A 23,833-nucleotide genomic window follows, 5' to 3' on the forward strand; every position below is an offset into this window, starting at 1 on the left:
AAGACTACACAGAGAAACCCTGTCTTGAAAGACAAAAAACAATAAAAAGTTATTGTTAATGTCAACAATTGTCTTAGTTATAGCAAAGGTACTTCACAATGGTAATTTAATAACGACTCGGAGCCAAGTTCAAACTAGATATTGAACACACGAGGTTTGCTTTACACCCATCTCTGAGTTGGACTTTGTACAGTCTGTAATAAAAAGCTGTCCATGACTCAAATGAGAGGCGTCCATAATTACACGCCACAGTACAGTCTTCATCCAACGAGCTTGTGGTTTGCCAGCTTTAAGACAATACATGCACTTTTATGGGAGAGTTGAGATTTAATTTTGTTCTCTTTGATTCCATAAATGGTAGTTTTGACTTTGAAATGAGCCACCTAACTTACAACATTTTTTTTTTCTTTTTCTTTTTAAGAAGAGTTAACACATGCAAAGTTCTGGCTTGTCAATTTCAACAATCTTTTCCTTGACATGAAATATTTCATTCAGAAGGTCTACATTTTCTCTCCTTTTAAGGTTTCTTAGAAAATGCTATAAACAGACTACACTCCATTTATCTATGTTATTTTGAATGCAGAAGCTGAATGGGAAGGAAGGCCAGAAGAGCCAAGGACACAAATGTCTACTTGTCCCAGAAGAAAGGATCAACTTTGAAATACTTCAATGGAAACCAAAAATTATAGTTTAGTGGGTTGAAAATACTACTCTCAACTCTCACTGACAAAAACACAATGTTCAAGCAATCTTATAATCTATGTACTTTATACTAACTTACTTGGTAGAAGTATTTCAGATTAATAGTTTACAAAGTTGTGGGTCTTCCTAAACAGCGGCAAAATATAGGCAAATTATCAAAGAAAACAAGTATAATTTCACTAGTTATTCTCAGCGTTTTTCTTGTATAATTAAAGAGATAGGATTTAGCAATTTCCTCTGTTTAAAATTCTACACATGCACCACACATACACACACATCTGGACATTGGGGATTATTGGGCAAGTTTTCTAATGCTAAATGTGTTGGCTTTTAGTAAGGTTTATGGGTGGAAAGCGACATAAAATTTAGCTATTTTTCTCCTCTATTTTTTTTTTTAAGTGTGTTGTATCTGCCAGACGACTTCGGCGGGACAGCAGTTAACTTAGTAACCTAATATGGGTACGCTCAGCTGAGCTAGGACTTGCGAGTTGGTTGCTTAGCTTTAGGATTGGGAAGATTTTGCTGCTCTTCTTGTCTGTGACATACGGTACAAGGGTTGGCCCAGCTTTGGTCCACCTGCCAGCCGAGTTTAAAGTTTCCGAGGCGGCTCGGAGGAACACAATGACTTGGATGGTACAGCCTAAATGGGAAGGACACTGCTGCCGCAACCAGGAAGCCCTTGAACCCCAGCTAAGCTAGCCATCTCTTTCTTTTTTTAATGCATCCGTTCCGGAGACAAACACGACGTACCCACTTGTTTCGTTGACCAAAGATTTTTTTTTCCCCCCGAACGTCCAAGATAGCCTGATTCTTCAAGACCTATGGCTGGAAAATGAAACGACCCGGGAGTGCGGCCGCCTCGTTTTTCCTTGCGGTGTAATACGTGATGGGCACTGTGAACAGCCAGGGATATGAATGGACAGTTTGAAATGGGAATTTTCCTCCATCGAGCAGGTTCCATTTCCTCCTTGTGCCGCTCGGTATAACGTACTATCTTTTGCCCGTCTTCTCTGCAGTATCAATTAACTGAACTTGGCGGTGGAGTGGCCAGAGAGAAAGGAATGAAGTGATCTGGCTAATCTCGCTGGCTGCGAAGCGGTAGAGCCTGCAACTGCGGCCGGGTGCAGATCTGCCGGCTGCGCCGGGGGCATGGAACGCACGGACGCCCGCGGGGACCCAGGCCCGGCCCAGGGAGCCCGGTGCTGAGCTCCCGAGCCCGCCAGGCCTCGCCTCCTTGCCTCTACTCGCAGTGTCGCCCCTCGCAAAGAGTCATGGAAGACGGCCCGCTGCCAGACCTCAGAGACATCGAGCTGAAGCTGGGGCGCAAAGTACCCGAGAGCCTAGCGCGCTCCCTGCGTGGGGAGGAGCTGGCGCCCCGCGAAGGGGCTACGGACCCCAGCGGGGTTGGTGGGAGCTGCAGCAGCAGCAGCAGCTGCAGCAGCTTCGCGCCCTCCGTGTCCTCCTCCTCTTCATCCTCCCCTGCCTCTGGCTCTCCACGACGTAGCCACCCCAGCGCCCTGGAGAGGTTAGAAACCAAACTGCACATCCTCAGGCAGGAGATGGTGAGTGTGATGCTTCAGTGGCGACCTGGGACCTGGGGCCTGGGACCCGAGAGGGCGGCGCGCGAGCCGGGGAGAGGTCGGGCGGAGGAGAGCGGGAGTGCGCCTCTAGACTCAGCCACAGCTAAAGCTTGAACCCTGAAGACTTTGTACGGTCACAGGGTGCCCAGGAAGCTCAGGCAGTTCCACTCTACTCTGCTAGCGCCACTCACTGAGCCCCGCTTTGCAGCTGACAGTCGCAGATTCCCAAAGCCAGCAGTTAATGCTCGGGTCTGGGCCTGCTGCTTTGCCTTGGTTCAAAGGGTGATTTAGTCTCCTGCGCTTAGGGCAGAAATGCCTCCCAGCTGGCCAGGAGGTGGCGCGGCAGGGTCCTTGCAGTCTGCATTGGTAGTTTGCTTTCCTTAACCCTCCCCTTGATGCAGCAGCTGCAGCTGTCCCAAGGCCACTGTTGAGTCGATTCTCCACAGCTGGTTCTGAAAACAATGGCTCCTCACCCTTGGTGTGCCTATGAATGGCTTGTTTCACTTGTTTTGATCCTGGAGAGCAGGTGACCCCGAGCCTAGGGATTTGCTAATGACTACCTCCTACCCTTTCCTCTAGTCCTCAATCAGCATTTGTTTTCTCTGTCATTTCTGTTAGTCTCGGATTAGGACAATGGGTCAAGTAGATCTAAGACTCGTTATTCCGGATGCTCTTAGACTAAGGCACTCATTCATTTGCCTTGAGCTCTTGGCGCAGGCTAGTCTTGGCCTCTACAGATCTGTTTATCCTGACAGTGAAGAGCTGATTGGTGGAAATTATCTCTAAGCTTTTTGAAGAAAATGGCCACAAACCAACAGCCTTTTTCTACTAACTTTTAGAGGAGGAGGGTTTCAACAGCAGGCCTACGTCTCCCAGGGGAGTGAGAAGGGCATCCTACAGAAGAAGTCTGTCGGGGTTCACATCTAAGACTCCTTCGGTTCTCACTTTCTTGGTAGTAAAGTCTAAGCACAAAGACTGTCCTCAGAGGTCATGACCTGTTAAAACACTATTGAATACCACGTTGAAGACCCTCACTAAATCTTTAAACCTGTTCTGCTTAAGAACTTCGTGTCATAAATACTCGCCTACCTCTTGAGAATGTTCCAGATATCCAAATATCTGATATTTCTGCATATAACTGAATATAAATATACATGTATATACTATGTGCATTGCAAATGATTTTTATTACTATTCATATTTCTCTGTCAAAATACACATATACAAATGATGCATGTTCATCGCTCCAAGTATTTGTTAAGTAGCTATCATATCTTAGTTAGCAATGCGTTCTGATATATAAAATAAAAAAGAAAGGGAGATGAGATTACTTAGACTCTAAGCTTCCCAAACATCTACCAAATTCAGAATCACTGGTTCTCAACCTCTGACTCCAGACTCCAGTTGGGGTCACATATCACTTATCCTGCACATCAGATATTCGCATTGCCATCCGTAACAGTAGCAAAATTACAGTTATGAAATAGCAACGAAATGAATTTATGGTTTGGGGTCATCACAGCGTGAGGAACTGTATCAAAGAGTTGCAGCATAAGGAGGGTTAAGAAGCTCTGGGTCTTAGAGAATGGAATGGTGCTTGCCTCTGAGCCTAATGACCTGAGTTTGATACCCAGGACTCCTATGGGGAATCAGCCCCCACAAGTTGCTCTCTGACCTCCACACAAGCACCATGGTGTTTCACGTAAACATGTATGTATACCCTTACAAACTAAATACATAAATTTCATAAAGAAATTTTAATCGATGAATTTGTCTATTAAAGGCTTTCAAATCTCTTATGCTTACTTGACTTTTTTTTTCTTTTTTTTTTTTTTTTTGTAGTATTGAATTCTGTTGGATAAAGAAAATTGGTCACATTCGGCTAAGAATATCTGCCAGATATCTATTTTTTCTAATGGAAGTTTCCAAATTGATAAAAAATCATTTTCTTTCAACTCCATGTTGCAATTTATGATGATCACGGTGTGTCAGTTCTTTGTAAATTTATCTGTACATTACATGTATGAATGGTTTGCTTGCATGAATGCCTGTGCACCAGTGTCCTCGAAGGCCAGAAAAGGGTGTTCTATACAGGACTAGAATTATATTATAGACATTTATGAGCTATCATATGGATGCTAAAATTGAACACAGGCCATCTGAAAGAGCAACAAGTGCTCTTAACTGCTGAACCATCTCTTCAGCACTCCTGCTGTTAACTTTTGAAAAGGTAAATGCACAACTTAACTTCATGGCATTTCCTCTGTGATGTCTCATTGTCTGTAGATAGAGAAAAGTTTATGTCATTATGGATGCTTTGGGATAAACTTTGTATTCTAATAAAGGTCTCCGTTGAGTAAATCTTACAAACATTGGCTTCAGAAATTTAGAAGGCAGTGAAGGTATATCAAGAAGGCCATCATTTCCCTCTATTTCTATATTTCTCTTGTGGTTGCTCAAAATCCTCACTTAGGCACACACAGAGCAACAAATTTGTCTGTGGGTAGAGCTGGGGGTTTTGCTATGAAAATGGGACAGCTCTGCAGTTCTTTTTGTCTCCTCTTAGCATCTTGAAATAGAGGAGGTAGGGAGCTAGTGTGAGTTCAGCCTTCCTGTCCTCTTGCTCAGCACTGAGTCAGCCTCCTTAGCAGTAAACTCAAACCCACATTTTCTTATTTTGAGTTATTCACAGATTGGATGGTCTGAAATCATCAGGGTTTTGTTTGTTCTCATCATTTCTTCCTCAAAAAACACTTTACCTATGCACAGGCCTTTTAGGGATCTCTCAGAATTAGGCCTCTCTTCTTTTCCTATTAGAATGAATGAGTTCCCCAAAAGGACACAGGGCAGCAGTCACTTGCAATTATTGTCAACATGTAAGGTTCTATATACATATGATCCCACCATTGTCTCATTCACCTTCTTTAAAACTTTTCCTGAATGGGATGTTTGCATCTCTCCCTCTCTCTTTCCTGTGTGTGTGTAGGTTGACATCATGTCTTCCTGCATCAGTCTACATCTTCTATAGTGAGGCAATGACTGCCCATCTGTCTAGTCTAGGTAGCCAGCTTGTTTATTGGGTTATAGGAATGCAGCTGCTGTCTGTATGGATGCCAGGGATCCAAACTCTGGTCCTCCCACAGAACACCTCTGAACCATCTCTTCAGCCCCCTGTCACCTTTTCTGCTTTTGTGGATATCTTTCATTCTTGTCTGTAAATGTTGTAGTCTTTGCTCTTACAGATCTGGGATGTAGTTTGTGAAGCAGAAAAGTGGGTAAAAAGACTGAAGTGGGGTAAGAAGCTGTTTCTAGCTGAACTCCTTAATATTGAAACCCTTTTTGAAAATACAAATAGTGCCACATGCAAGAAAAATACTGATAAAGACATTTGTAAGCATAATTTGATACTATAGGTCAATCCTAAGTAATTTCAGAATGTCTTGGGGTAGGAATAAAACTTTCAACGTGGACAGTTTAAAATTAGACTTTAGGAAATTCGACCATATAAAGAAGAAATATAGAATTACATGTGAAATTTATTGTGAAACTGGAGGTCGGCACCGGGTCTCTGATACAAAATCTGCCCAGTAAGCCTATGAGTCATGGCAACACTTGGGTGGCAGGGATCAGGCAGATCTCTGAGTTCCACGGCTTCCCAGTGAGACCTTGTCATGAAAAAACAAAAACAAAACACACAAAGTAAGTACACGATAAATAAAATCTGTTCAATAATATTTGTTCACCACTTTCCAGTTCATTTTAATATTTGTCATACCATTTGTACCTAAAGCTAGGCTACAACAAACGAAGTATTTTCATCCACATTTTGGAAAAATACCCTTTTTGTTAGCATAAAGATGAATTGAGGGCTGGAGAGATGGCTCAGCTATTATAGGTCATTAAAATTTACTATTGGTTTATTTTTTTATTAAAGCTGCCGTTAGTCCTAAACAGCTGTATAACTAAATCACCACAGAGAGACTGGGATTTATTTAATTAACCTGGAACATAATGCTGGGCAATAGTTACTCCATCCTAAACCTCCAAGCCCTCATAGTTTCCTAACATTTAGATTCACCCACCCATTTTACTTGCTTTTAGTGATATATTAGGTCCAGTCTATCTCTCCAGGTCGTTCCAAGATCTCTGCTCCTCCTCTGTTTTCCCAGCTCTCTCCTCCCTTGTCCCTCCTTTGCCTCCCACCTTCCTGTCCTCTGGCTCCTCCCTTTCTTCCTGCTTCCTTTCCATTGCTCAACATTGTGGCTAGTTGCTTTATTTTGGCATGTTTATACAAAGTTGATACAAGTGATGCTTAGAATAAGTATCACAATGCAATGTTCGGATTGAAACCAGAGAGTGGGGGAGAGAAATCAGCATTTGAATGAACAAGGGTAAAGTGTATACATTCCAAAAGAACATACCAACACTCAGTGGTTAAGAGCACTGAGCTCTCCCAAAGGACCCAGGTTCAATTCCCAGCACCTACATGGCAGCCCAATTCCAAGGGACCTGGTACCTTTACACTAATGAACATAAATTAAAATATAAAAAGATGCTCTTGAGATGGGTTGAGAATTCAGGCTAAGTATACACAAATTATTAGTGAACAAAATCAACATTTGAACTTATGTCACCTGATTTTATGTATTGTGGTTTTTTTTCCAAACTTGTCTGTATTCCAAAATTTTCTTTTAAAAATACAGTTTAGCTCTTGTAAATCTATGCTATCTCAGAGCCTTATAAAATTATAAGAAACCCACAAAACAAGCCCTCAGGATACATGGCAGGGGTTGTTGTGAGTGTGGATTCATTTATCACTCAACAATTATGTGTGTTTGTCACAACTGCCCTTGACTTTAGGGCTCAAAACAAAATGTCTTCCTTAACAAAAGAAAATCATGCAGTCTTGCAGGGGGCTCAGTGTGTAAAGGCACCAGCTGCCAAACCTGACAACTTGAGTTTGAACTTGGAACCTACACTTGGAAGGAACTGATTATCTCTAATAGTTGTCCTCTGACCTACAACCCTCTCCTCCCGTCCCTCCCCCGTATCATGGCACATGTCATTCTCCTCATACACTTCATACATACACACAATAATAAGTGCTTTTTTTTAATTAAGTGTTTTTTTAAAAGTTTGTTTTGAGAGGCTTTCTTTGTTTGGAGCTTTCTTTCCACAATATGTAGAGAGTTTTGTTTGTTTTTCCCAAGACAGGGTTTCTCTGTGTAGCCCTGGCTGTCCTGTAACTCACTCTCTAAACCAGGTTGGTTTAGACTCAGAGATCTGCCTGCTTCCTGAGTGCTGGCATTAAAGTCATGTGCCACCACTGCCCTGCTGAAGAATTTTCTTAAGATGAGGACTATATTTATTATTAAATATGACTACATTTTATAATCTCATAATATCTGAAACCTTCTTCCAGTAAGTATAGACACCAGCTATTCAATTTTTGTTTCAGTATTTAGTAATATAGTTTATACCATATGGTGTCTTTACGTGTTATTCAGAAGATTGTCATACTATTTCAAAATGACTGTATTGAACTTCTGGCTTAAGAATAGAAATCGTTTTCATTGACTTACTCTGTGGTAAGTTTGAAATGCAAAGGATGATGGAGGCAATCAGAAAACCGTAGGAGATTGACCTTACAAAGGACCTAATACACATGTCTGAGTTTACCTTAATAGCCCATTGTTAGTTGGAAAATTATTTTGTGGACTAGGAGAGACACTGACTGTGGAAGTGACAATCTGGATCCCAGCCAGGGCTGTTTCAGGTGGAGGCACTTTCCATTCTTCAGGTCGGGTGGTGCAGTTGTGAAAGCTTACTTGAAAACACTGTGTCCTGATTTCTCTATTTGCAGCTATAGATTGCAGACTTTAATATCTGTGAGAGTGCAAATCTGAAATTAGTGACTTCTACTTTCTTACTATAACACAGCCCCATACTGCAACTGGTCGTCAGCTTCTGTTTTAGCAGATTCCAGAGCAATGCCTTGGACTAGACACAAAACACATGTGAAAATAAAAAAAAAAAAAGCAGGATTCAAGACACCTCGTAAGAGCACTTGCTTCTGCTGAGGACCCTGGTCTGGTGGTTTGGTTCCCTGTGCCCACAGACATTTAAACACATAACATAAAATAAATAAATCTAATTTTTGAAAGAAAAAAATCATAAATGATATGAGAACATAAATTAAAATGTTTGAAAAATTCTTGAAAATAGATTTATACTTGACATTTATAGATTTTTCCTTACTGATTTTTTTTACTAATCCCTCCCCCCATTTTAAATGGCTTCTTTACTTTTGTAATTTAAAAAAATACTTTAAAATTGCTTAAAATGCAGATTTTAATTTCATTAAGTTAACTTCATACTTGCTTTGGGCACACTTCAGTATAGGCAAGGTGATTTTTATCACTTGGTTGCCTCTAGGTAGAAACTGGGAAGTGGAGGCATTTTCCTTAATGAGTTCTCAAGATGGCTGAAAAGATAAAATGAGAATACAATTTGGCCAGAGAATGATTACAAGCCAACATGTCAGGAGGCACCAGATGCCACATTTGAGCCTGTGAAGCCTTGCTGTGGAGGTGACTCATGAGGATGAGCCCTCCAGGTGACGCTGGCAACCATGCCAATTAAGGGTTTAACCTAGGGATACAGACTTGGAGGTCAGCTGGCTCCCAGCAGTAACTGCTTCTGTGTTTTGCCCCTGTGATGTTAGTATTCTTAATGTAATAAGTAAATCTTCTTGATATAATTCTTGATGAGTGGCACCAGCCCTAGCTTGGCTAGAAGCTAGGATGTGCTTTGGCATTAAAATTATGTTATGCGTCTGAGAGGGGAGGGGGCTGTAGGACAACGTGTAGGAATCAGTTTCTACCGTGTAGGTCCTGGGGATTTAATCAGGTTATCAAACCTGCTGAGCCATCTTGCTAGTCCAATAACAAACCTTCCTTCCTTCCTTCCTCTTTCCTTCCTTCCTTCCTTCCTTCCTTCCTCCCTCCCTCCCTCCCTCCCCTATTTTTTTTTTGAGACAGGATATCATAGTGTAACCCTGGATGGCCTCAAACTCAGAGTCAACCACCTGTGCCTCTCAAGTGCTCATGTTAAAGGAATGCACACCACACCCATCCTAAGAACATTTTCTGGGAGAAAAGAATTTTCTTCCAACCAGGTGGCATGAGCATGATAGAACCGTGCTGCATTGTTTAAAAGAAAAAAAAAAAAGACTACCAATTGTGTGGAAATTTTAAACTCAGAATGTCCAACCTGTGCTGACATAAAAATATACCTCCTATCTTCCATTGAAGTGAGGCACATTTAAAAGATGATTTCCTGCACCGAGACTTTAAGTTTTAAAGCACAGCTATGGAATGAAAGTCTTTGAAATCCCTGAACCTTTGTTAGTGTCAGGTGGGTCACCTGGGCTGACTGGAACTGAAATTACAGGGAGTTGTGAGCCATCTTGTAGGTGATGGGAACCACATTTCTGCAAGAGCATTAAGTGGAGTTAACAGAAGAGCTGTCCCCCAGCCCCTTGTTTTTCTTTCAGTCCCACACTTTCACTATGTAAATAGTAGCCTCCTGGTTTGGAAGAGCCATGGTAGATTTCAGAAGGGGCTTTGAAATATAGGCAGGCCTGGGAAAGTGGCATAATCCATAAAGTGTTTTCTGAGCAAACCTATGGGCCTGAGTTTAAAGCCTCAGCAATAAAGCCTGTTACCCTAGCATTGGGGGTCGGGGAAGAGAGAAGAGGATCCAAAAGGCTTCCAGGTCCTGTAGGCTAGCTGAGTTGGTGAACTCTTAAGTTTTGTGCATAACCCTGCCCCCCCCAAAAAAAGGAGAACACCAGTAGAGAAAAGTCACTCAACACTGATCTCTGTCACACACACAAACACACACACACACACACACACACACACACTCTGAATGAAAGAATGAACAAATGAATGAATATAAACTGGAGCTCCAGATGAATCTAGGGCGAGTTTTAATACCAGTGTGTGGAGATTTTTGGCCCATCAAAAATCTGTGCAGCACTAGCTGTACATAACTGTCTATGTAGACCCGGCTGGCCTTGACCTCACAGAGATCCACCTGACTTTGCCTCCAGAGAGCTGGGACTAAAGGTTTGCGCCATCATACCCAGCTATATTCATGACTCTTAGGAGCTCACTATGCAGCTATTTTCCTAGGTTCTTCTATGATTCATTTATTTATGTTAACCATCTGCCTATCATTTATCATAGATAGATGTTGCTTCAAAGCATAGCTTAGGGTGTTGTGTTGACATTGGAAACTAATAGCAATACATTTTCATGCTTGTTTGGAAAGAGAAGAAAGTGACAGTGTGCTCCATTGTACACTGGAAGAAATGGCCACTGAAGCTTTGTTTGTTCTTTTTTCCTGCTTATCCTCAAGACATGATATTAACATCACTATAGAAAACATAGTATAACTTTAAAAGTCCCACATTCTTATTTTAAAGATTTATTTATTATGTATACAGTATTCTGCCTGCATGTACACCTGCATGCCAGAAGAGGGCACCAGATCTAATCATAGATGGTTATGAGTCACCTTGTGGTTGCTGGGAATTGAACTCAAGACCTTTGGAAGAGCAGCCAGTGCTCTTAACCTCTGAGCCATCTCTCCAGCCCCAAAGTCCCATAATCTTTAAAAAAATCAAACTCTTTAAAAGTTTGGTTTCTTTAAAATATCCAAAGTTTATCAACTGTTGGCTTCTATATAACCAAAATTTTAAATACTTTCTTTCTCCAAGAGGAAAGAGCCAGAGACAGTCACAAATAAATGAAAGCAAAGCCGATGTCCAAAAGTATAAATAAAATAACTGCCCAGTATCTGGTCCATCGTAAGTAGGCAATGATGAGCTTGGTAAATACTCTGAGGCAGTTTTAAAGTATTCCACTCAGTATCTCATAACAGCTTGAATTCTGCAGGCTATAGTAGTTGAGGAATACCATTAGGCCCATAGAAAATGTAATATAAAGGCTTTAAGAGAGAGCAAGATAGTCATTGTCAAGACCAGAGGATTAGAAATAATTAAGGCACAGACACTCTTCTTTTTAGAATTATACATGACTCATAGATGAGACCAGAACCTGCATTTTAGTCCTCTGCCATGACAATGTGACCATAAAATTGCATCGCAGAGATAATGTACATCGTATCCCCAGTATAACTTGGTTTTATCACTTAGGTCAGTGATTTTAGTCATAATGTAAAACTCAATGAGTTATAGGCAGATAAAGACTGAACTGACAAGAACCTTTCTATAGGGAAATAATGTTATTGTTTAAAAGACATTCATGAGCCTCTGGTAAAAGGTTTTCATGGGGTGAAAATCTGACAAAATTACACAGAAGTGACTTCATTTGCCACTCTCCTGATGTGACAGTGTTAGACTCTGTTTCCCAACGTGGCTAGTGGCATTGTTCACTCTTTTTCTCTCCTACAATATAATCAATTCTAGATTATTGCTAGGATAAATCAGTTTGATGCTTGTGTTTCCCAATGGCCTGAATCTGAATTAAAGTAGACCTCAATCTGTTTGCAGCTTTCATGTTTGGAGTGCACTAGCAGCACTTCTTTTCCAGAGTAGAACAAAGATCACAGTGCCTCCTTGCCTGATACCAGCAAACCCAATCACTTGAAGCTAAGCTCTTGACCACCACCCTTCTGCTAGCTGTCCTTATGGTAATAGACGTAAGAAAGTAAAAATAACTCTTTTCTCCCTGCTTTAAAAGAGTGTTGGAGAATTGGTTCTTGGTTGTAGGTCCCACTCTGTTTCACATACAGCCTATTTCAGCAACTGCTGTGCCTAGGAATGCTGACATAGCACAGCCTGGAAGAGAGTACTCTTCTTTGCCTATGTACTGAGAGGACCCACATCCAGTTCTGAAGCCCTCTCTTGCTTTGTAATGAGATTTTGAGGATTGAGACCAAAGAGACAATTTAATACACACACACACACACACACACACACACACACACAGATTAGAATTCATATCCTTTGGCACCCACAGAGAAAGAGAGATGTAGGGTGCAATTTGCAGATTTTTAGCTGAAAATGAGTCATTGTTTAATTTGATAGCCTCACTTAAGTTGTGGCTTTATCTAGAGATAGGTAGCATTAGAGTATGATCTCTCTGTCCTTGGCTTAATGTTTAGTCTGAAACCAGGACATTATGAAGGCAGAATGGCTTGTGCACATTATGTCTGAGTCATTTGAAACAGTTAGCAGATCTGTAGTGATCTTCACATAATCAAGGTTGCACATGAGTAAGATGACTGGATAGAAAGAGAAAAACTAAGCTTCTTGAATGGTCTCTCTCGGATCATAATATTGGTAGGGGTCTTGATGAATTAATCTATTTAAGTTTGTGAGTGTTCATTTGAAACTATATTGATTAAAAAGATTTAAAATGGCCATCACATAATCTAGTGTTGCAACTAAACCAGTAACTGTATTTCCTTCTGGATATTTTTGTCTTTTCACAGCTGTGTGAATACTGCCTTTCCCAAAGGCATCAGTCTTTGCCTTCTGTGAAGTACCACTTCATGGAATTTTCCTGCCTATAATCAGTCTTTCTAATTCAGATCCTCTACAGGAAAAATTCTAAATATGCGGCAGACATTTAAAACCCATTTGTTTTGAAAATTTTTAGACTTCTCTTAAAAGTTGCAAGAACAGGGCCCAAATCAATGAATTGTGCTTTCCCAGAATCCCCTAAACCTTGTATGTGTCTACCTCATTCCCTTTTTTCTCCTTCTTTCTACACAATACAGACAAATAACACACACATACACACCACTAATTATTTTTATATCTTTAAAGACTGCAAGTATGATATTGCTATGCCACTGTAATTTTCAATAACTTAGTGAATACTTCCCCATGGGTGGTAGGTGTTTTTTTGGTTTTTCTTGTTTGTTTTTGTTTTGTTTTGTTTGTTCCCCCCCCCTGTTTATATTCTTGCACAATAACGGAAGAATTACTGACTTATCCCACTTTTTTCTTTAGAAGCATTTGTGACAGAACACTGCTAGGATCCATTTCACAGGAGCTTACAAGAGATCTGAGTTCAGTCAGTTGTTTTCAACCTGTGGGGCATAACTTCCATAGGGGTTTGAATATCAGATATCCTGTATATCAGATATTTATTTTACAATTCATAACAGTAGCAAAATTAAAGTTATGAAGTAGCAATGAAATTGCTTCACAGAAAGTATTCAGTAATTATAGTTTGATTAAAAGATAAAGGAAAAGCATCATCACCTTGTGTTTAGACAGAGTGAGTATTCCGTAGATGGTTTTGTTAGGCAAAGAACGCAGAGATTTATACAACAAACAAAAGAAGCAACTTGTTAGCACTCTCGTCATAAAATTCCTTCTCTTTTGAGATGCATGTGTTTTCCATATCCACAGTTCTCAAAGCACTTCCGTCATTTGTCTGATACTGTAGCTGCTGGGCAAGGAGGCAGTGAAATAAATAAGGCTGTCACTCTCACCATGTGCTACATTACATTTGTTTGTAAACTTCAGTCTCACATATATATATGTGTGTGTGTGTGTGTGTGTGTGTGTGTGTGTTACCTTGAAAACCATACATTTAATTTTTTTAAATTTTACTGCAATCAATGTTTACCAAAGGCTGTGGTCCTGAAAAGCCCGGGCAATGAAGTGGAATTTTATCCATTATAGTTCCTCTTCATAACTTCATTATTTCATTTTTAAAATTTGCCTTTTGTATATGCCTTGTAGTACTGTGTTTGTTTCAGTTATCCCTTTTCTAAACCTTAGCTTGGAAATGTCCATAGTAAATATGTGAGGGAAAAATCTGTAAAATTAAGCCATTTATGGTCTTTATATATGTGAGTTTGCCAGTAGAGAAAATGAACAAATACAAAGAGTCCTATTTTTGTAGATACTAGATTTAATATTAACCCAGATTTCTTGTTGTATTATTAGAAATCAAACTAGGGAAAAAGGATTTAGTGGTGGATCCTCAACTTTCCAGCTCTCTTCTTCATCTCCGTCCTTCAGTGGTCATCCTTTACAAATATGGGACATTATAAGGCCCCATATATCAACCTATAAGTGTTATAGTAGTCTCATACCAAAGAAAAGTGAAATCTCTATTCTGTGCTTGAAACAAGATGGAATTATTTTTTCAGATGTCTGTACTGATTTAGGTTCATGTTATGAGTTCTGAGTACAGTTGTTAGATAATACCATCATCTTCATTGGCACTGGTAATCAAATGCTATAAAGCTTGCTCATAACCATCCATCGTTAGTTAATTCTCCTAGGAGCAGAATCAAGTGCTCCAATTGCTGATTTGGAAATGAAGATTCAGAAAATGAGCAGTTAATACTGATAAAGACCAGCCAGCTTTCCCACTTCCAAAACTGGTTGTTCAAGGTGTCAGAGATTGGCCAATATAAATAGAGGAAACGCGTTTCCATTTACGTTCTGATTCCAAAAGTCCTGCATCACTACTGGGAATGTTCTGCAGTTTCACCACGTGAAGTGTTGGGTCATGTTTATTTGCGTTCAGTCTCAAGACAAATGGATTCCATTTGCAGTTCACCCAGTTCTCACAGAGGAATGTACTGTTAGGATTTTTTTTTTAATCATTGACTTGCAGTAAGATGGAGCGACTTGAAAATCTTGTCTACCTGCCTCTTCATTACTCTGTATGCGGTGTATTCTGTGCCGCTCAGTGCACCAGCTCATGTGAGAGCAAGGAAAGGAATTAACATCTGAAAGTCAGAGTGAGCCATTCTCTTGAAAATGAGTCCAACAACAGTCTACCCGCCTTCTCTGTGACCTTCTGCCTGAATTAATTTTGTCTCAGTTAGGTTCCAGTTAAGTACTCTTCACACAAGTCCATAGTAAATACACATATTTCCAAATCCTCACTTCTTGTTGGACCAGACACGGATAAGAACTCACATGCCCACCATTTAACTGTGCAAATATGTTCTCCAGATTGGGATCCACATCGCTGCCTCAGGAAGTATTTCAGCAGGAAGCATGAAGTAAACACAGCACATATTTTTAGGTCCCAGCAATGCTGATTCCTGTGATAAACTCCATAAATACAGATAACACTGGAGACATGGGTTTCAGGTTGCTTACAAGTGAATCAGGTAATAGGGCATGGGGTCGCTAGTAAATAATTTAATTTCTATGATATTATAAATTCTTGTTGAATCTCAAACATTTTTGTAATAAAGTCTACATTTTTATTGTTTTTTTAAAGAAAATTATTATTACGTAACTATCTGGTTCTTGGTTCAGGAGCTACACATTTGTATCTTTAAAAAAAAAACAGTTATTTTCATTTTATGTACATTGGTGTTTGACTGCCTCTGTGTGTCTATGAGGGTGTCGGATCCCTGGAAGAGGAGTTACAGACAGTTGTGAGCTGCCATGTGGGATGCCTGGAATTCAGCCTGGGTTCTCTGGAAGAATGGCCAGTGCTTTTAGCTGCAGAGCCATCTCTCCAGCCCCTATACATTTGCATCTTAATTCCTTACTGGGCCCCATTTCTGTTCCTCAGAGCTTTCCTGTGTATTAGCCTCTTATCATCTGCAAGCTCGGCCTCTTCGCCTGGTTCTTCACTCCCTTTCAACGTTAGCTTCCATATTACTTGTAGTTAATTCTGACTTATTTTTTCTGAGGGTCAAACAATTACATTTGATTTAGTTTTGGTTTTGAACTCTCAGTAGGTAATACATTCTCTCATAGCTGGAACTGCCTCCAATTCATTCAGCTTTAGAATTTACCAGAGTACAAGAGTTCAGCACTGGAGGAACAGATAAATAATGAGATTGCTAATTTGCTAGATTCCCCCTATAAGGAGGTGATTAGAAGGACAACAGCTGATTAAGAGAGTTTTGATTGTTTAAGTAGCTTGAGTAAGAAATAGTGAGAAGCACTGATTAACTATGAAATCTTTATAAGAATGAGTGCAACATATAGATGACTGTGTATTAAGAATTGATGAGAAATGCGATAAGTAAAAAGGTAGAACAATCCTAAGTAAGAGAATGCCAAGCTAAGAAGTTTGAGTATGGCTGAATAATCAATAATGAACAATTATAGTTGCTATTTTAGGGAAGTTATAGAATGTAGGTAGGGGTTATTTTGTATGCTTGCTCATTTTTTAAAAATATTTCTTTAGAGACAGTTTCCATGTGTTTCACATCTAGTATGTTTAAAAGGCATACTTTTAAACTAACTGTAATCAAGAAAACACTGTGATTACTGAAGAATAAAGTGTGCTGTAAAGTAAAACATGACAGCATATTTTTGGAACAAGAATAAAAACAAAATAGACCATTAAAATTGTATATGATATAAGTATTTCAAAAGTGTTTTCTTTCTATTGACTATAATTCCACTATTATAATGGTTTTGTGGTTTCATTATAATTGAAGTTGCCTGGGTTATCATATTGAACTTTTCTAGAGAAAAAAATTAAATGTTTCAATCATCCTAATGACATAGATCCATAATTCTCCTCTAATAGAAAAAAGATGATTATTACATCGCCTAGACTGCATTATTTTATTGGTGGTATTTTCATTTTATGTGGGCGCTTTCTTCTGCAGCTGTTTTCATTGTAGAAGATATGCTTTGTCATCTCTGTTTTTTCTTTATGGAGGCCCAGTCCTTTTCTTGACATTGTTTTTTAAGTTGTCCCATGTAACTGTCATTTAAAAAATATTTTATGTGTGTAAGCGTTTTGCCTGCGTGTATATCTGCACACCACTTGGTATGCCTGGTGGCTATAGAGGTCAATAGGGTGTTGGGATGATCTGGAGCTGGAGATACAGATGGTTGTAAGCAAACCTGTGGGTGCTGGGAATTAAACCTGGGTCCTCTGCAAGAGCAGCCAGTGCCCCCCCCTTTTTTTAAATTTTCATTTATTACAATTTGTTCAATTTTTATCCTGGCTGTAGCCCCCTCCCTCATCCCCTCCTAATCTCACCCTCCCTCCCTCATCTCCTCCCCTTCCATATGACCCTAGCCTATCAGGTCTCATCAGGACTGGCTGCATTATCTTCCTCTGTGTACTGGCAAGGCTGCACCCCCATCCCACCTAGGAGGAGGTGATCAGAGAGCCTGCCACTGAGTTCACACCAGAGAAAGTCCTTGCTCCTCTTACTAGGGACCCCACTTGGAGACTGATTCTATGGGCTACATCTGTGCCTGGGTTTTAGCTCCTCTCCTTGCATTGTCCTTGGTTGGGGTATCATTGTCTTCAGGGCCCCCACGGCTCAGTTTTTTGGCTCTGTTGCTCTCCTTGTGGAGCTCCTGTCCCCTCCAGATCTTTCTATCTTCCCTGTCTTTCATAAGATTCCCTGCACTCTGCCCAAAGTTTGCCTATGAGTCTCAGCCTCTGCTTCGATACCTGGATCAGTAGAGTCTTTTTGAGGCCCTCTGTGGTAGGCCTCTGCCCTGTTCCCTGTCTTCTCCTGCTTCCGAAGTTTATTGCATTTGTCCTTCTGAATGAGGATTGAGCATCTTTGCTAGGGTCTTCCTTGTTGGTTAGCTTTATTAGGAGTATAGGTTTTAGTATGTTTATCCTACATTATGTGGTTAATATCCACTTATGAGTGAGTATATACCATGTGTGTCTCTCTGCTCCTGGGATACCTCACTCAAGATGATCGTTTCTAATTCCCACCATTTGCCTGCAAATTTCATGATTTCCTTGTTTTTAATAGCTGAGCAGTATTCCATTTTGTAAATGTACCACAATTTCTGTATCTATTCCTAGGTTGAGGAACATTTAGGTTTTTTCCAACTTCTGGGAGTCAGTCTCTTAAACTACGAGTCATCTCTTGGACCTCTCTGTGTGACTGTCTTAAGCATCATTTGTATTACCTGAAATTTTGTCTTTTATGTGTACAGTCCTATAATACTGTATATTTAACATGTTTCTTAGATTTTAATTTGATGACTACTTTATATATTTCATGTTATGTTCAAATAATTCCTAGCCCAAGGAATAAATGACACTTTTTTTGCATAATTTTCAAATTTGTGATTTTTTTTTCTTGTCACATTGAAGGTTTTTCCTGTAAAAGTACATGTATGCTGATTTCAGAGTTCTTTCATGGGGCTGAGTAGCAGCTTGAGCTTTAGAGCTGCTAAGAACTAGACCTGAATCTCATCCTCACTGGTTCCTATAATTTCTACCAAGTTGAAATTTGAAGAAACCATCTACTGTTTTGGGATTTCATTATGACCAGGTGAAAAGAAATGCATTGAAGAATTAGTTACAGTGTATGACACTAAAGCTGTCTAAAGACTACTTGTTTTTGTCTGCACTGTTGTTCATTATGATTGGGCTATATCCCTGTCAGTACAAAAGCTACTTGAAAGGTAAAAACCTGTCTGTAAGGTTATAAAGCAAAACCAACAGGAAAAGAGCCCAACCATCACTGCCTGTGCAGCGCCTGGCGGGCAGAACTCTCCGGACTTCCACCATCAGCTGGAGTTGCACTGAAGGGAACTTTGCCTCTTTGCAGAATTCAGCACATCACTGCAGGTGCTCTTTTACCCTACTTCCTGACTCTGATAATTGCAAAATCAGCCCAGGCAGCTGATCCTGCTGTTACTGTAAAAAAAAAAAAAAAAAAGAATGGGAATCACAGTCTGATTGCTTCACAGAAGCAGTGCAGGCAAAACCCTAAGAGACAAGTTCCACATTCAGTTTGTAATCATATTCTGGAACCATGCAAGAGACACTGACCACAGAAACCAGTTGGTTTTACTGATGTCAGAGGAGACGAGATGCAATACAGATTAGATTGTGAAACTGTGTGTGCCAAGATTTTAATTGCCATAAAAACATCTCATATTCTCCTGAGTGGTTATGCAAATAAATAAATAAATAAATAAATAAATAAATGAAATTGAGCTTTTGTTGCTGTACTTTATATTTTCATTCCTGTGTTCAAATGTAGAAGAAACATGGAGGTTTTGTTTTAATTTAGGAAATTTTGTGAAGATTTTGTGTAAGAGTTGTGTTTGTTCGTTTATTTGTTTGACCTAGCAGGGAGAAATCAAATCAACCTAACAAAACTTTATTTTTAAAATGTGTACCCAGGAGAAAGCATGTAATATGACATCAGGGCTAACTCTGTGATGAAGAACACTTCCTCACAAAATCCAGCCATTCATTTTCACCGGGCAAGCACCTTTTGTTCACTTTCATCTACTGTGGAGCCATCTCCAAGTAATAGTGGGATTTCTCTGACTCCAGAACAGTAATTTAATGTTACTTCTACAAGCAGACTTTACCCTGACGGTGTCTCGGCGGTGTCATAGTTGAGTTGGAGTTTTACGTATTCATCTTTCCCATGTCTGCATTATAATACCAGGCATGTATAAGTATAAAATTGCAATGATAAATTTCCCGGGTCAGCTGAGGCTGGGCAGTCACACAAGCAAGAAACATATACTTGGAATTAGGAGCTGAGGTCTGGATGTGTCCTGATGAATTCATCATGTACCATCTGCTCTAATAATTCTTGCCATGAACTGACACATTCTGCAGTGTAGCAGATTCTTATCTACATTTCTCTGATGTTTGTTTGTGAATTTTGCGACCTGGATAAGACTGACACTGTGTCATGAAACACACTAGCAAACTGCAAGTCCCATAGGTTTGTAGGACACATTGAAAAGAAAAAATGTGGGAAAATTAGGAGCCTATTAAGCCTGCTTTGCTCAGATTGCTTCTGCTCTACTCCTTTCACCTTTTCTGATATGAATTGAGAAAAGTGAATCATTTTATTCCCAGCAGCTCTTTAAAATGTGTTGACCCATCTGTTGCCATATGCCAGACATCTGCTTTTGTCATCCTCATCTGTGGCCCTTCAAAACTAGAGGCAATGAATTAACATTGAGTGTATGCTAATTTGTCGTGCTAGAACAGCTATTTGCAAGACATTTAATATGGCAGTAGCAGTTTTCAAATAATTAGCAATATTAGAGACTAAGAATAGAACACAGAAGTGTATTTGTAGTCTCAGCCACCTTTTTTTGAGTCAGGAATTGTAAAGCCTTTGTTATTTCCCCACTTTGTATCAGTCAACTGTGAAGAGCGGGTCCTATTTGTTATCTGTTGAATTTCCTTTAAACCAAGCATTGCATCCTTTATGACAGGTTAGAATCATGCAGGAATATTCTTTGCCTAAGTTTTAGTGTTTGTTGTTGTTGTTTTTTTTTAATGAGATGATATTTTATCTAATAGTAAAGTGTCATCAGAATATATTGGAGGAATTTAAGCTGCCTTTCTAGCGTATTATCAGTCCCGAGTTTGTACATGTTTCATAAAATACAGTAGTCCAACTCCACCATTTACTTTGGTTTCTTTATCAGTAGGAGTCTACAATTTTAATGCTTATCTGTGGGCTATCTTTTCACTGTTGCATTAAAATAGTCACTTGGGGATTTATCAACTCAGTTCAAGTGTAGAAACCTTCAGGGCAATATAGTGTCACTGGTACCAGATATTTAGGTTTAAGTATTATGAATGACTCTCTAGTGACCGTATTAACATAACTCATATGCTACCTTTTAAGATATTTTTGTGGTAAGATACTTAAAATCTAATCTCATAACAAATTTCTAGTGTTCCCTCTTGTGTTATTAACTGTAGTCCTTGTATAAATGGATCTGGTTACTTGACCCCACACATCTGCAAGCCTAGCAGTTTGGCCTACTTCAGTAGTGAAGAAGGCAGGTAGACTCCGTTGAGCACTGGCTGCATACAGTACCTCATGCAGTTCCACCACCATACAGTCATTTTGTGGACAAGAAAACCGATGTAGAGAAAGTATTAAGTAACCTGTCCAACAGACAGAAATGCAAGAGTTATTTAATGGATGAATGGTATTTAAACCTGTCTTTTGAAGTCAAAATTAGGCTTGTTTGGTTGTTTTAATAGGATATCAAGCTGTCTGAGGTTCTGTTTTACCCCACCTACATTTGGAAACTCAGATGGGTTTAGCAATAACAATAATAGCAAATCATGGAATCCAAAGTAAAACCTAAATGTTTATTGCCCCTTATTCAGTTTAGATTTTGAGGAAGTGTTTATGTAAACTCCTACAAAATGTGGAAACAATGCCTTAGTAAAATTATTGGAACATTTGATACATTAGTAATTTCCACAGTTAAGTAATGTCTGTAAGGCTCTTTCTCTTATCAAATTCAAACAGAAATTAAAACCTCTTAGTTAATTAAAACCTTTCATTAATTTTTAGGCAGAGAGGTAATTGTGATTTCCAAGGCATAAAGCAAGAGAAACATTTTAGGGCTTTTACATCTTGATAACAATCATAATTCTTATCTTCAGTACAATATTTTTCTAGTGAGTTGCTTAAGTAGAAAATGTTGTATCTTAATTATAATGATTACATAGCCATCTCTGTAGACCCATTCATCCAAAACTTTGAACTCCATGAGCTGTAACAGCTGTGCTCCTTGAGGAAGCCACTCAACCAGGCTATGACTTTAAATGTGTCTGAGAAGATGGAAGAGCAGACTGGAAGGAACTGGTGAATTAGCAGTTGCTGAAGCTTCCAGAGCACTCAGTGCCCAGTGCATGCTCACAGAGCAGCAGCATAGATACACTGTTTTCTTCCCCAAAGAAAATATGTTCCTAAACTTACCTCTGATTAAAAAAAAAGAAAGGTTTTCCGTATCTGTTTCATTTGACTGCTATAAGGTGGCTAAACTTAAGAGGAAATCTTATTTTCCCCATTTTCTTTAAAACTAGATCTGGCTGTAGTGCTCAGGCAGTCCTCAAACCAGCATTTCTGGCCACAACCTTCTAAGTAGCTGGGGTTATAGGCATGCACAACCATGCTCACTGTAGATTACCATCCAAAAATTAAAACATAAAGTTTCTTTTGAAATTAAAATTGGGAACAATGAGTTTTACTGCATTTTTTGAAGTCATACAACTGTTCCTTTTGTGTCCATTTAAAAACAATAACAATAAAACAAGTTGGAGAAACTTAAGAACATTCCCCCTCCCAAAGGAAGAACAACTCAAAACCCAAGAGGATGAATGTATTTTCTACAAGAATTTAAGGGCAGCTAAACTGAGTTTATGGGGAGGAAATGGAGATCAGAATAAGAATTTGGTGTCAGTGTTCTAGGCCTTCCACGTCATCCTCAAAAAGCACTTTGCCCTGGTTTTAAAACTCAGACTGCGATGCATCTTAGGGAGCACAGGAGGATGAGGGGAAGGGGTAGAGGAGAAAGGGACTAGCTGGAGAGGAGGGAGGGAGGGGAAGGGGCGATCTGGAAAAATAAATTAACAAATAAATAAAGCCTCTGACTGAAAAATGAAAAGCTGCCTACTAACTTCGACAGAGAAAAGGGAAGCCAGCCACCTGCTTGTGCTTCACATGTGCAAATTAACCCTCTTTTTATTCTCAACCACAATTCCTCCAGAGTGGACCTGTCACTTTGAACTCAGGAGAATGAGGTAATTACAAGCAGTTCCGAAAACAGTACTTGAGGAGTCAGCAGTCCTCTAGAGACACGATTAAATCAATTGGGCCTGGGTCAAGTTAAGCAGAGAACTTCTTATATCCGTTTCTTACACGACCGAATCAGTTTTCTCTAACATCCTTTGCTCTTGTTATTGGATGCGTTCTTACGTAACCACGAGAAAGGCTGGGCTTGAGATGCCTGTAAAGCACCTCCACACAGTCAGGAACACTGGGCATCTGCACAGTGAAGCGTGATCTCCGAGGGAGTTTACTTAGCAGCTCGCAGGGTCGAATCTCCGGTCGGTCGAGAGCTATGTAGGAAAATGCGCTGAGCTCCTCCCTGTAATCTGCTGTGGGGCCCTTCCCCACGGAAGGCACTGCATGACACCCCACCCCCTCACTTTTCCACTTCCCTTTAAACACACTTCGCATTCCAGCTCTTCCAATAGGACTGTCAGCATTAAGCACAAAGGGTTAGTCTCTGGGCAAGTGAGATTCTCAATTCACTTGATTTCCCTGCCTTATGACTTCTTTCCCCCAACAACAGTGACTCTCCGCACAACCACTTGCTGTATCCCCCGCCCTGCTTCCACCCATTTCTTTAGCGTAGGTTGCTGTCCTACAGCCTGGTCAGTGGCTAGGATGAACACGTGCTGAGGAGTGCACTCTGTCTGTACAGGACTGTCATTGCTGTTCCTGCTTCTCTTATCTAAAGAGTTAGGTACCTTGTTGTTTATGTATAAACTTTCTTCTAATGCATGGGGTAAGATGATCAATCCCTGTTTAGAAAGACAGATGGGATGTGCATTGAACGTATGACAGGAGTCTACTGAGCGCATCTGAAAAACTCTAGCAGTGTTTTCAAAGCAAAGACTCATGACCAAACCATTGGCAGAGTACAGGGAATCATATGAAAGAAGGGGAGTTAGTCTGATTGGGAAAGGATAGGAGCTCCACAAGGACCAAATATATCTGGGCACAGGGGTCTCTTCTGA

The 23,833-nt window shown here is 40.0% G+C and overlaps 1 protein-coding gene across 1 annotated transcript in view; it reads left to right on the forward strand.

Annotated features, from left to right (window-relative positions):
• Positions 1–1,266: 1,266 nt before the first annotated feature.
• Positions 1,267–23,833, forward strand: part of Lurap1l (leucine rich adaptor protein 1 like) — a 40,461-nt gene continuing 17,894 nt past the window's right edge. Inside the window, exon 1 of the mRNA XM_021627542.2 lies at positions 1,267–2,264. Coding sequence (XP_021483217.1) covers positions 1,974–2,264 — 291 coding nt within the window. The 5' untranslated portion in view covers positions 1,267–1,973. The remainder of the gene's footprint in view (positions 2,265–23,833) is intronic.

Source organism: Meriones unguiculatus, chromosome 12 (assembly GCF_030254825.1).
Source record: "Meriones unguiculatus strain TT.TT164.6M chromosome 12, Bangor_MerUng_6.1, whole genome shotgun sequence".
Lineage (NCBI taxonomy): Eukaryota > Metazoa > Chordata > Mammalia > Rodentia > Muridae > Meriones > Meriones unguiculatus.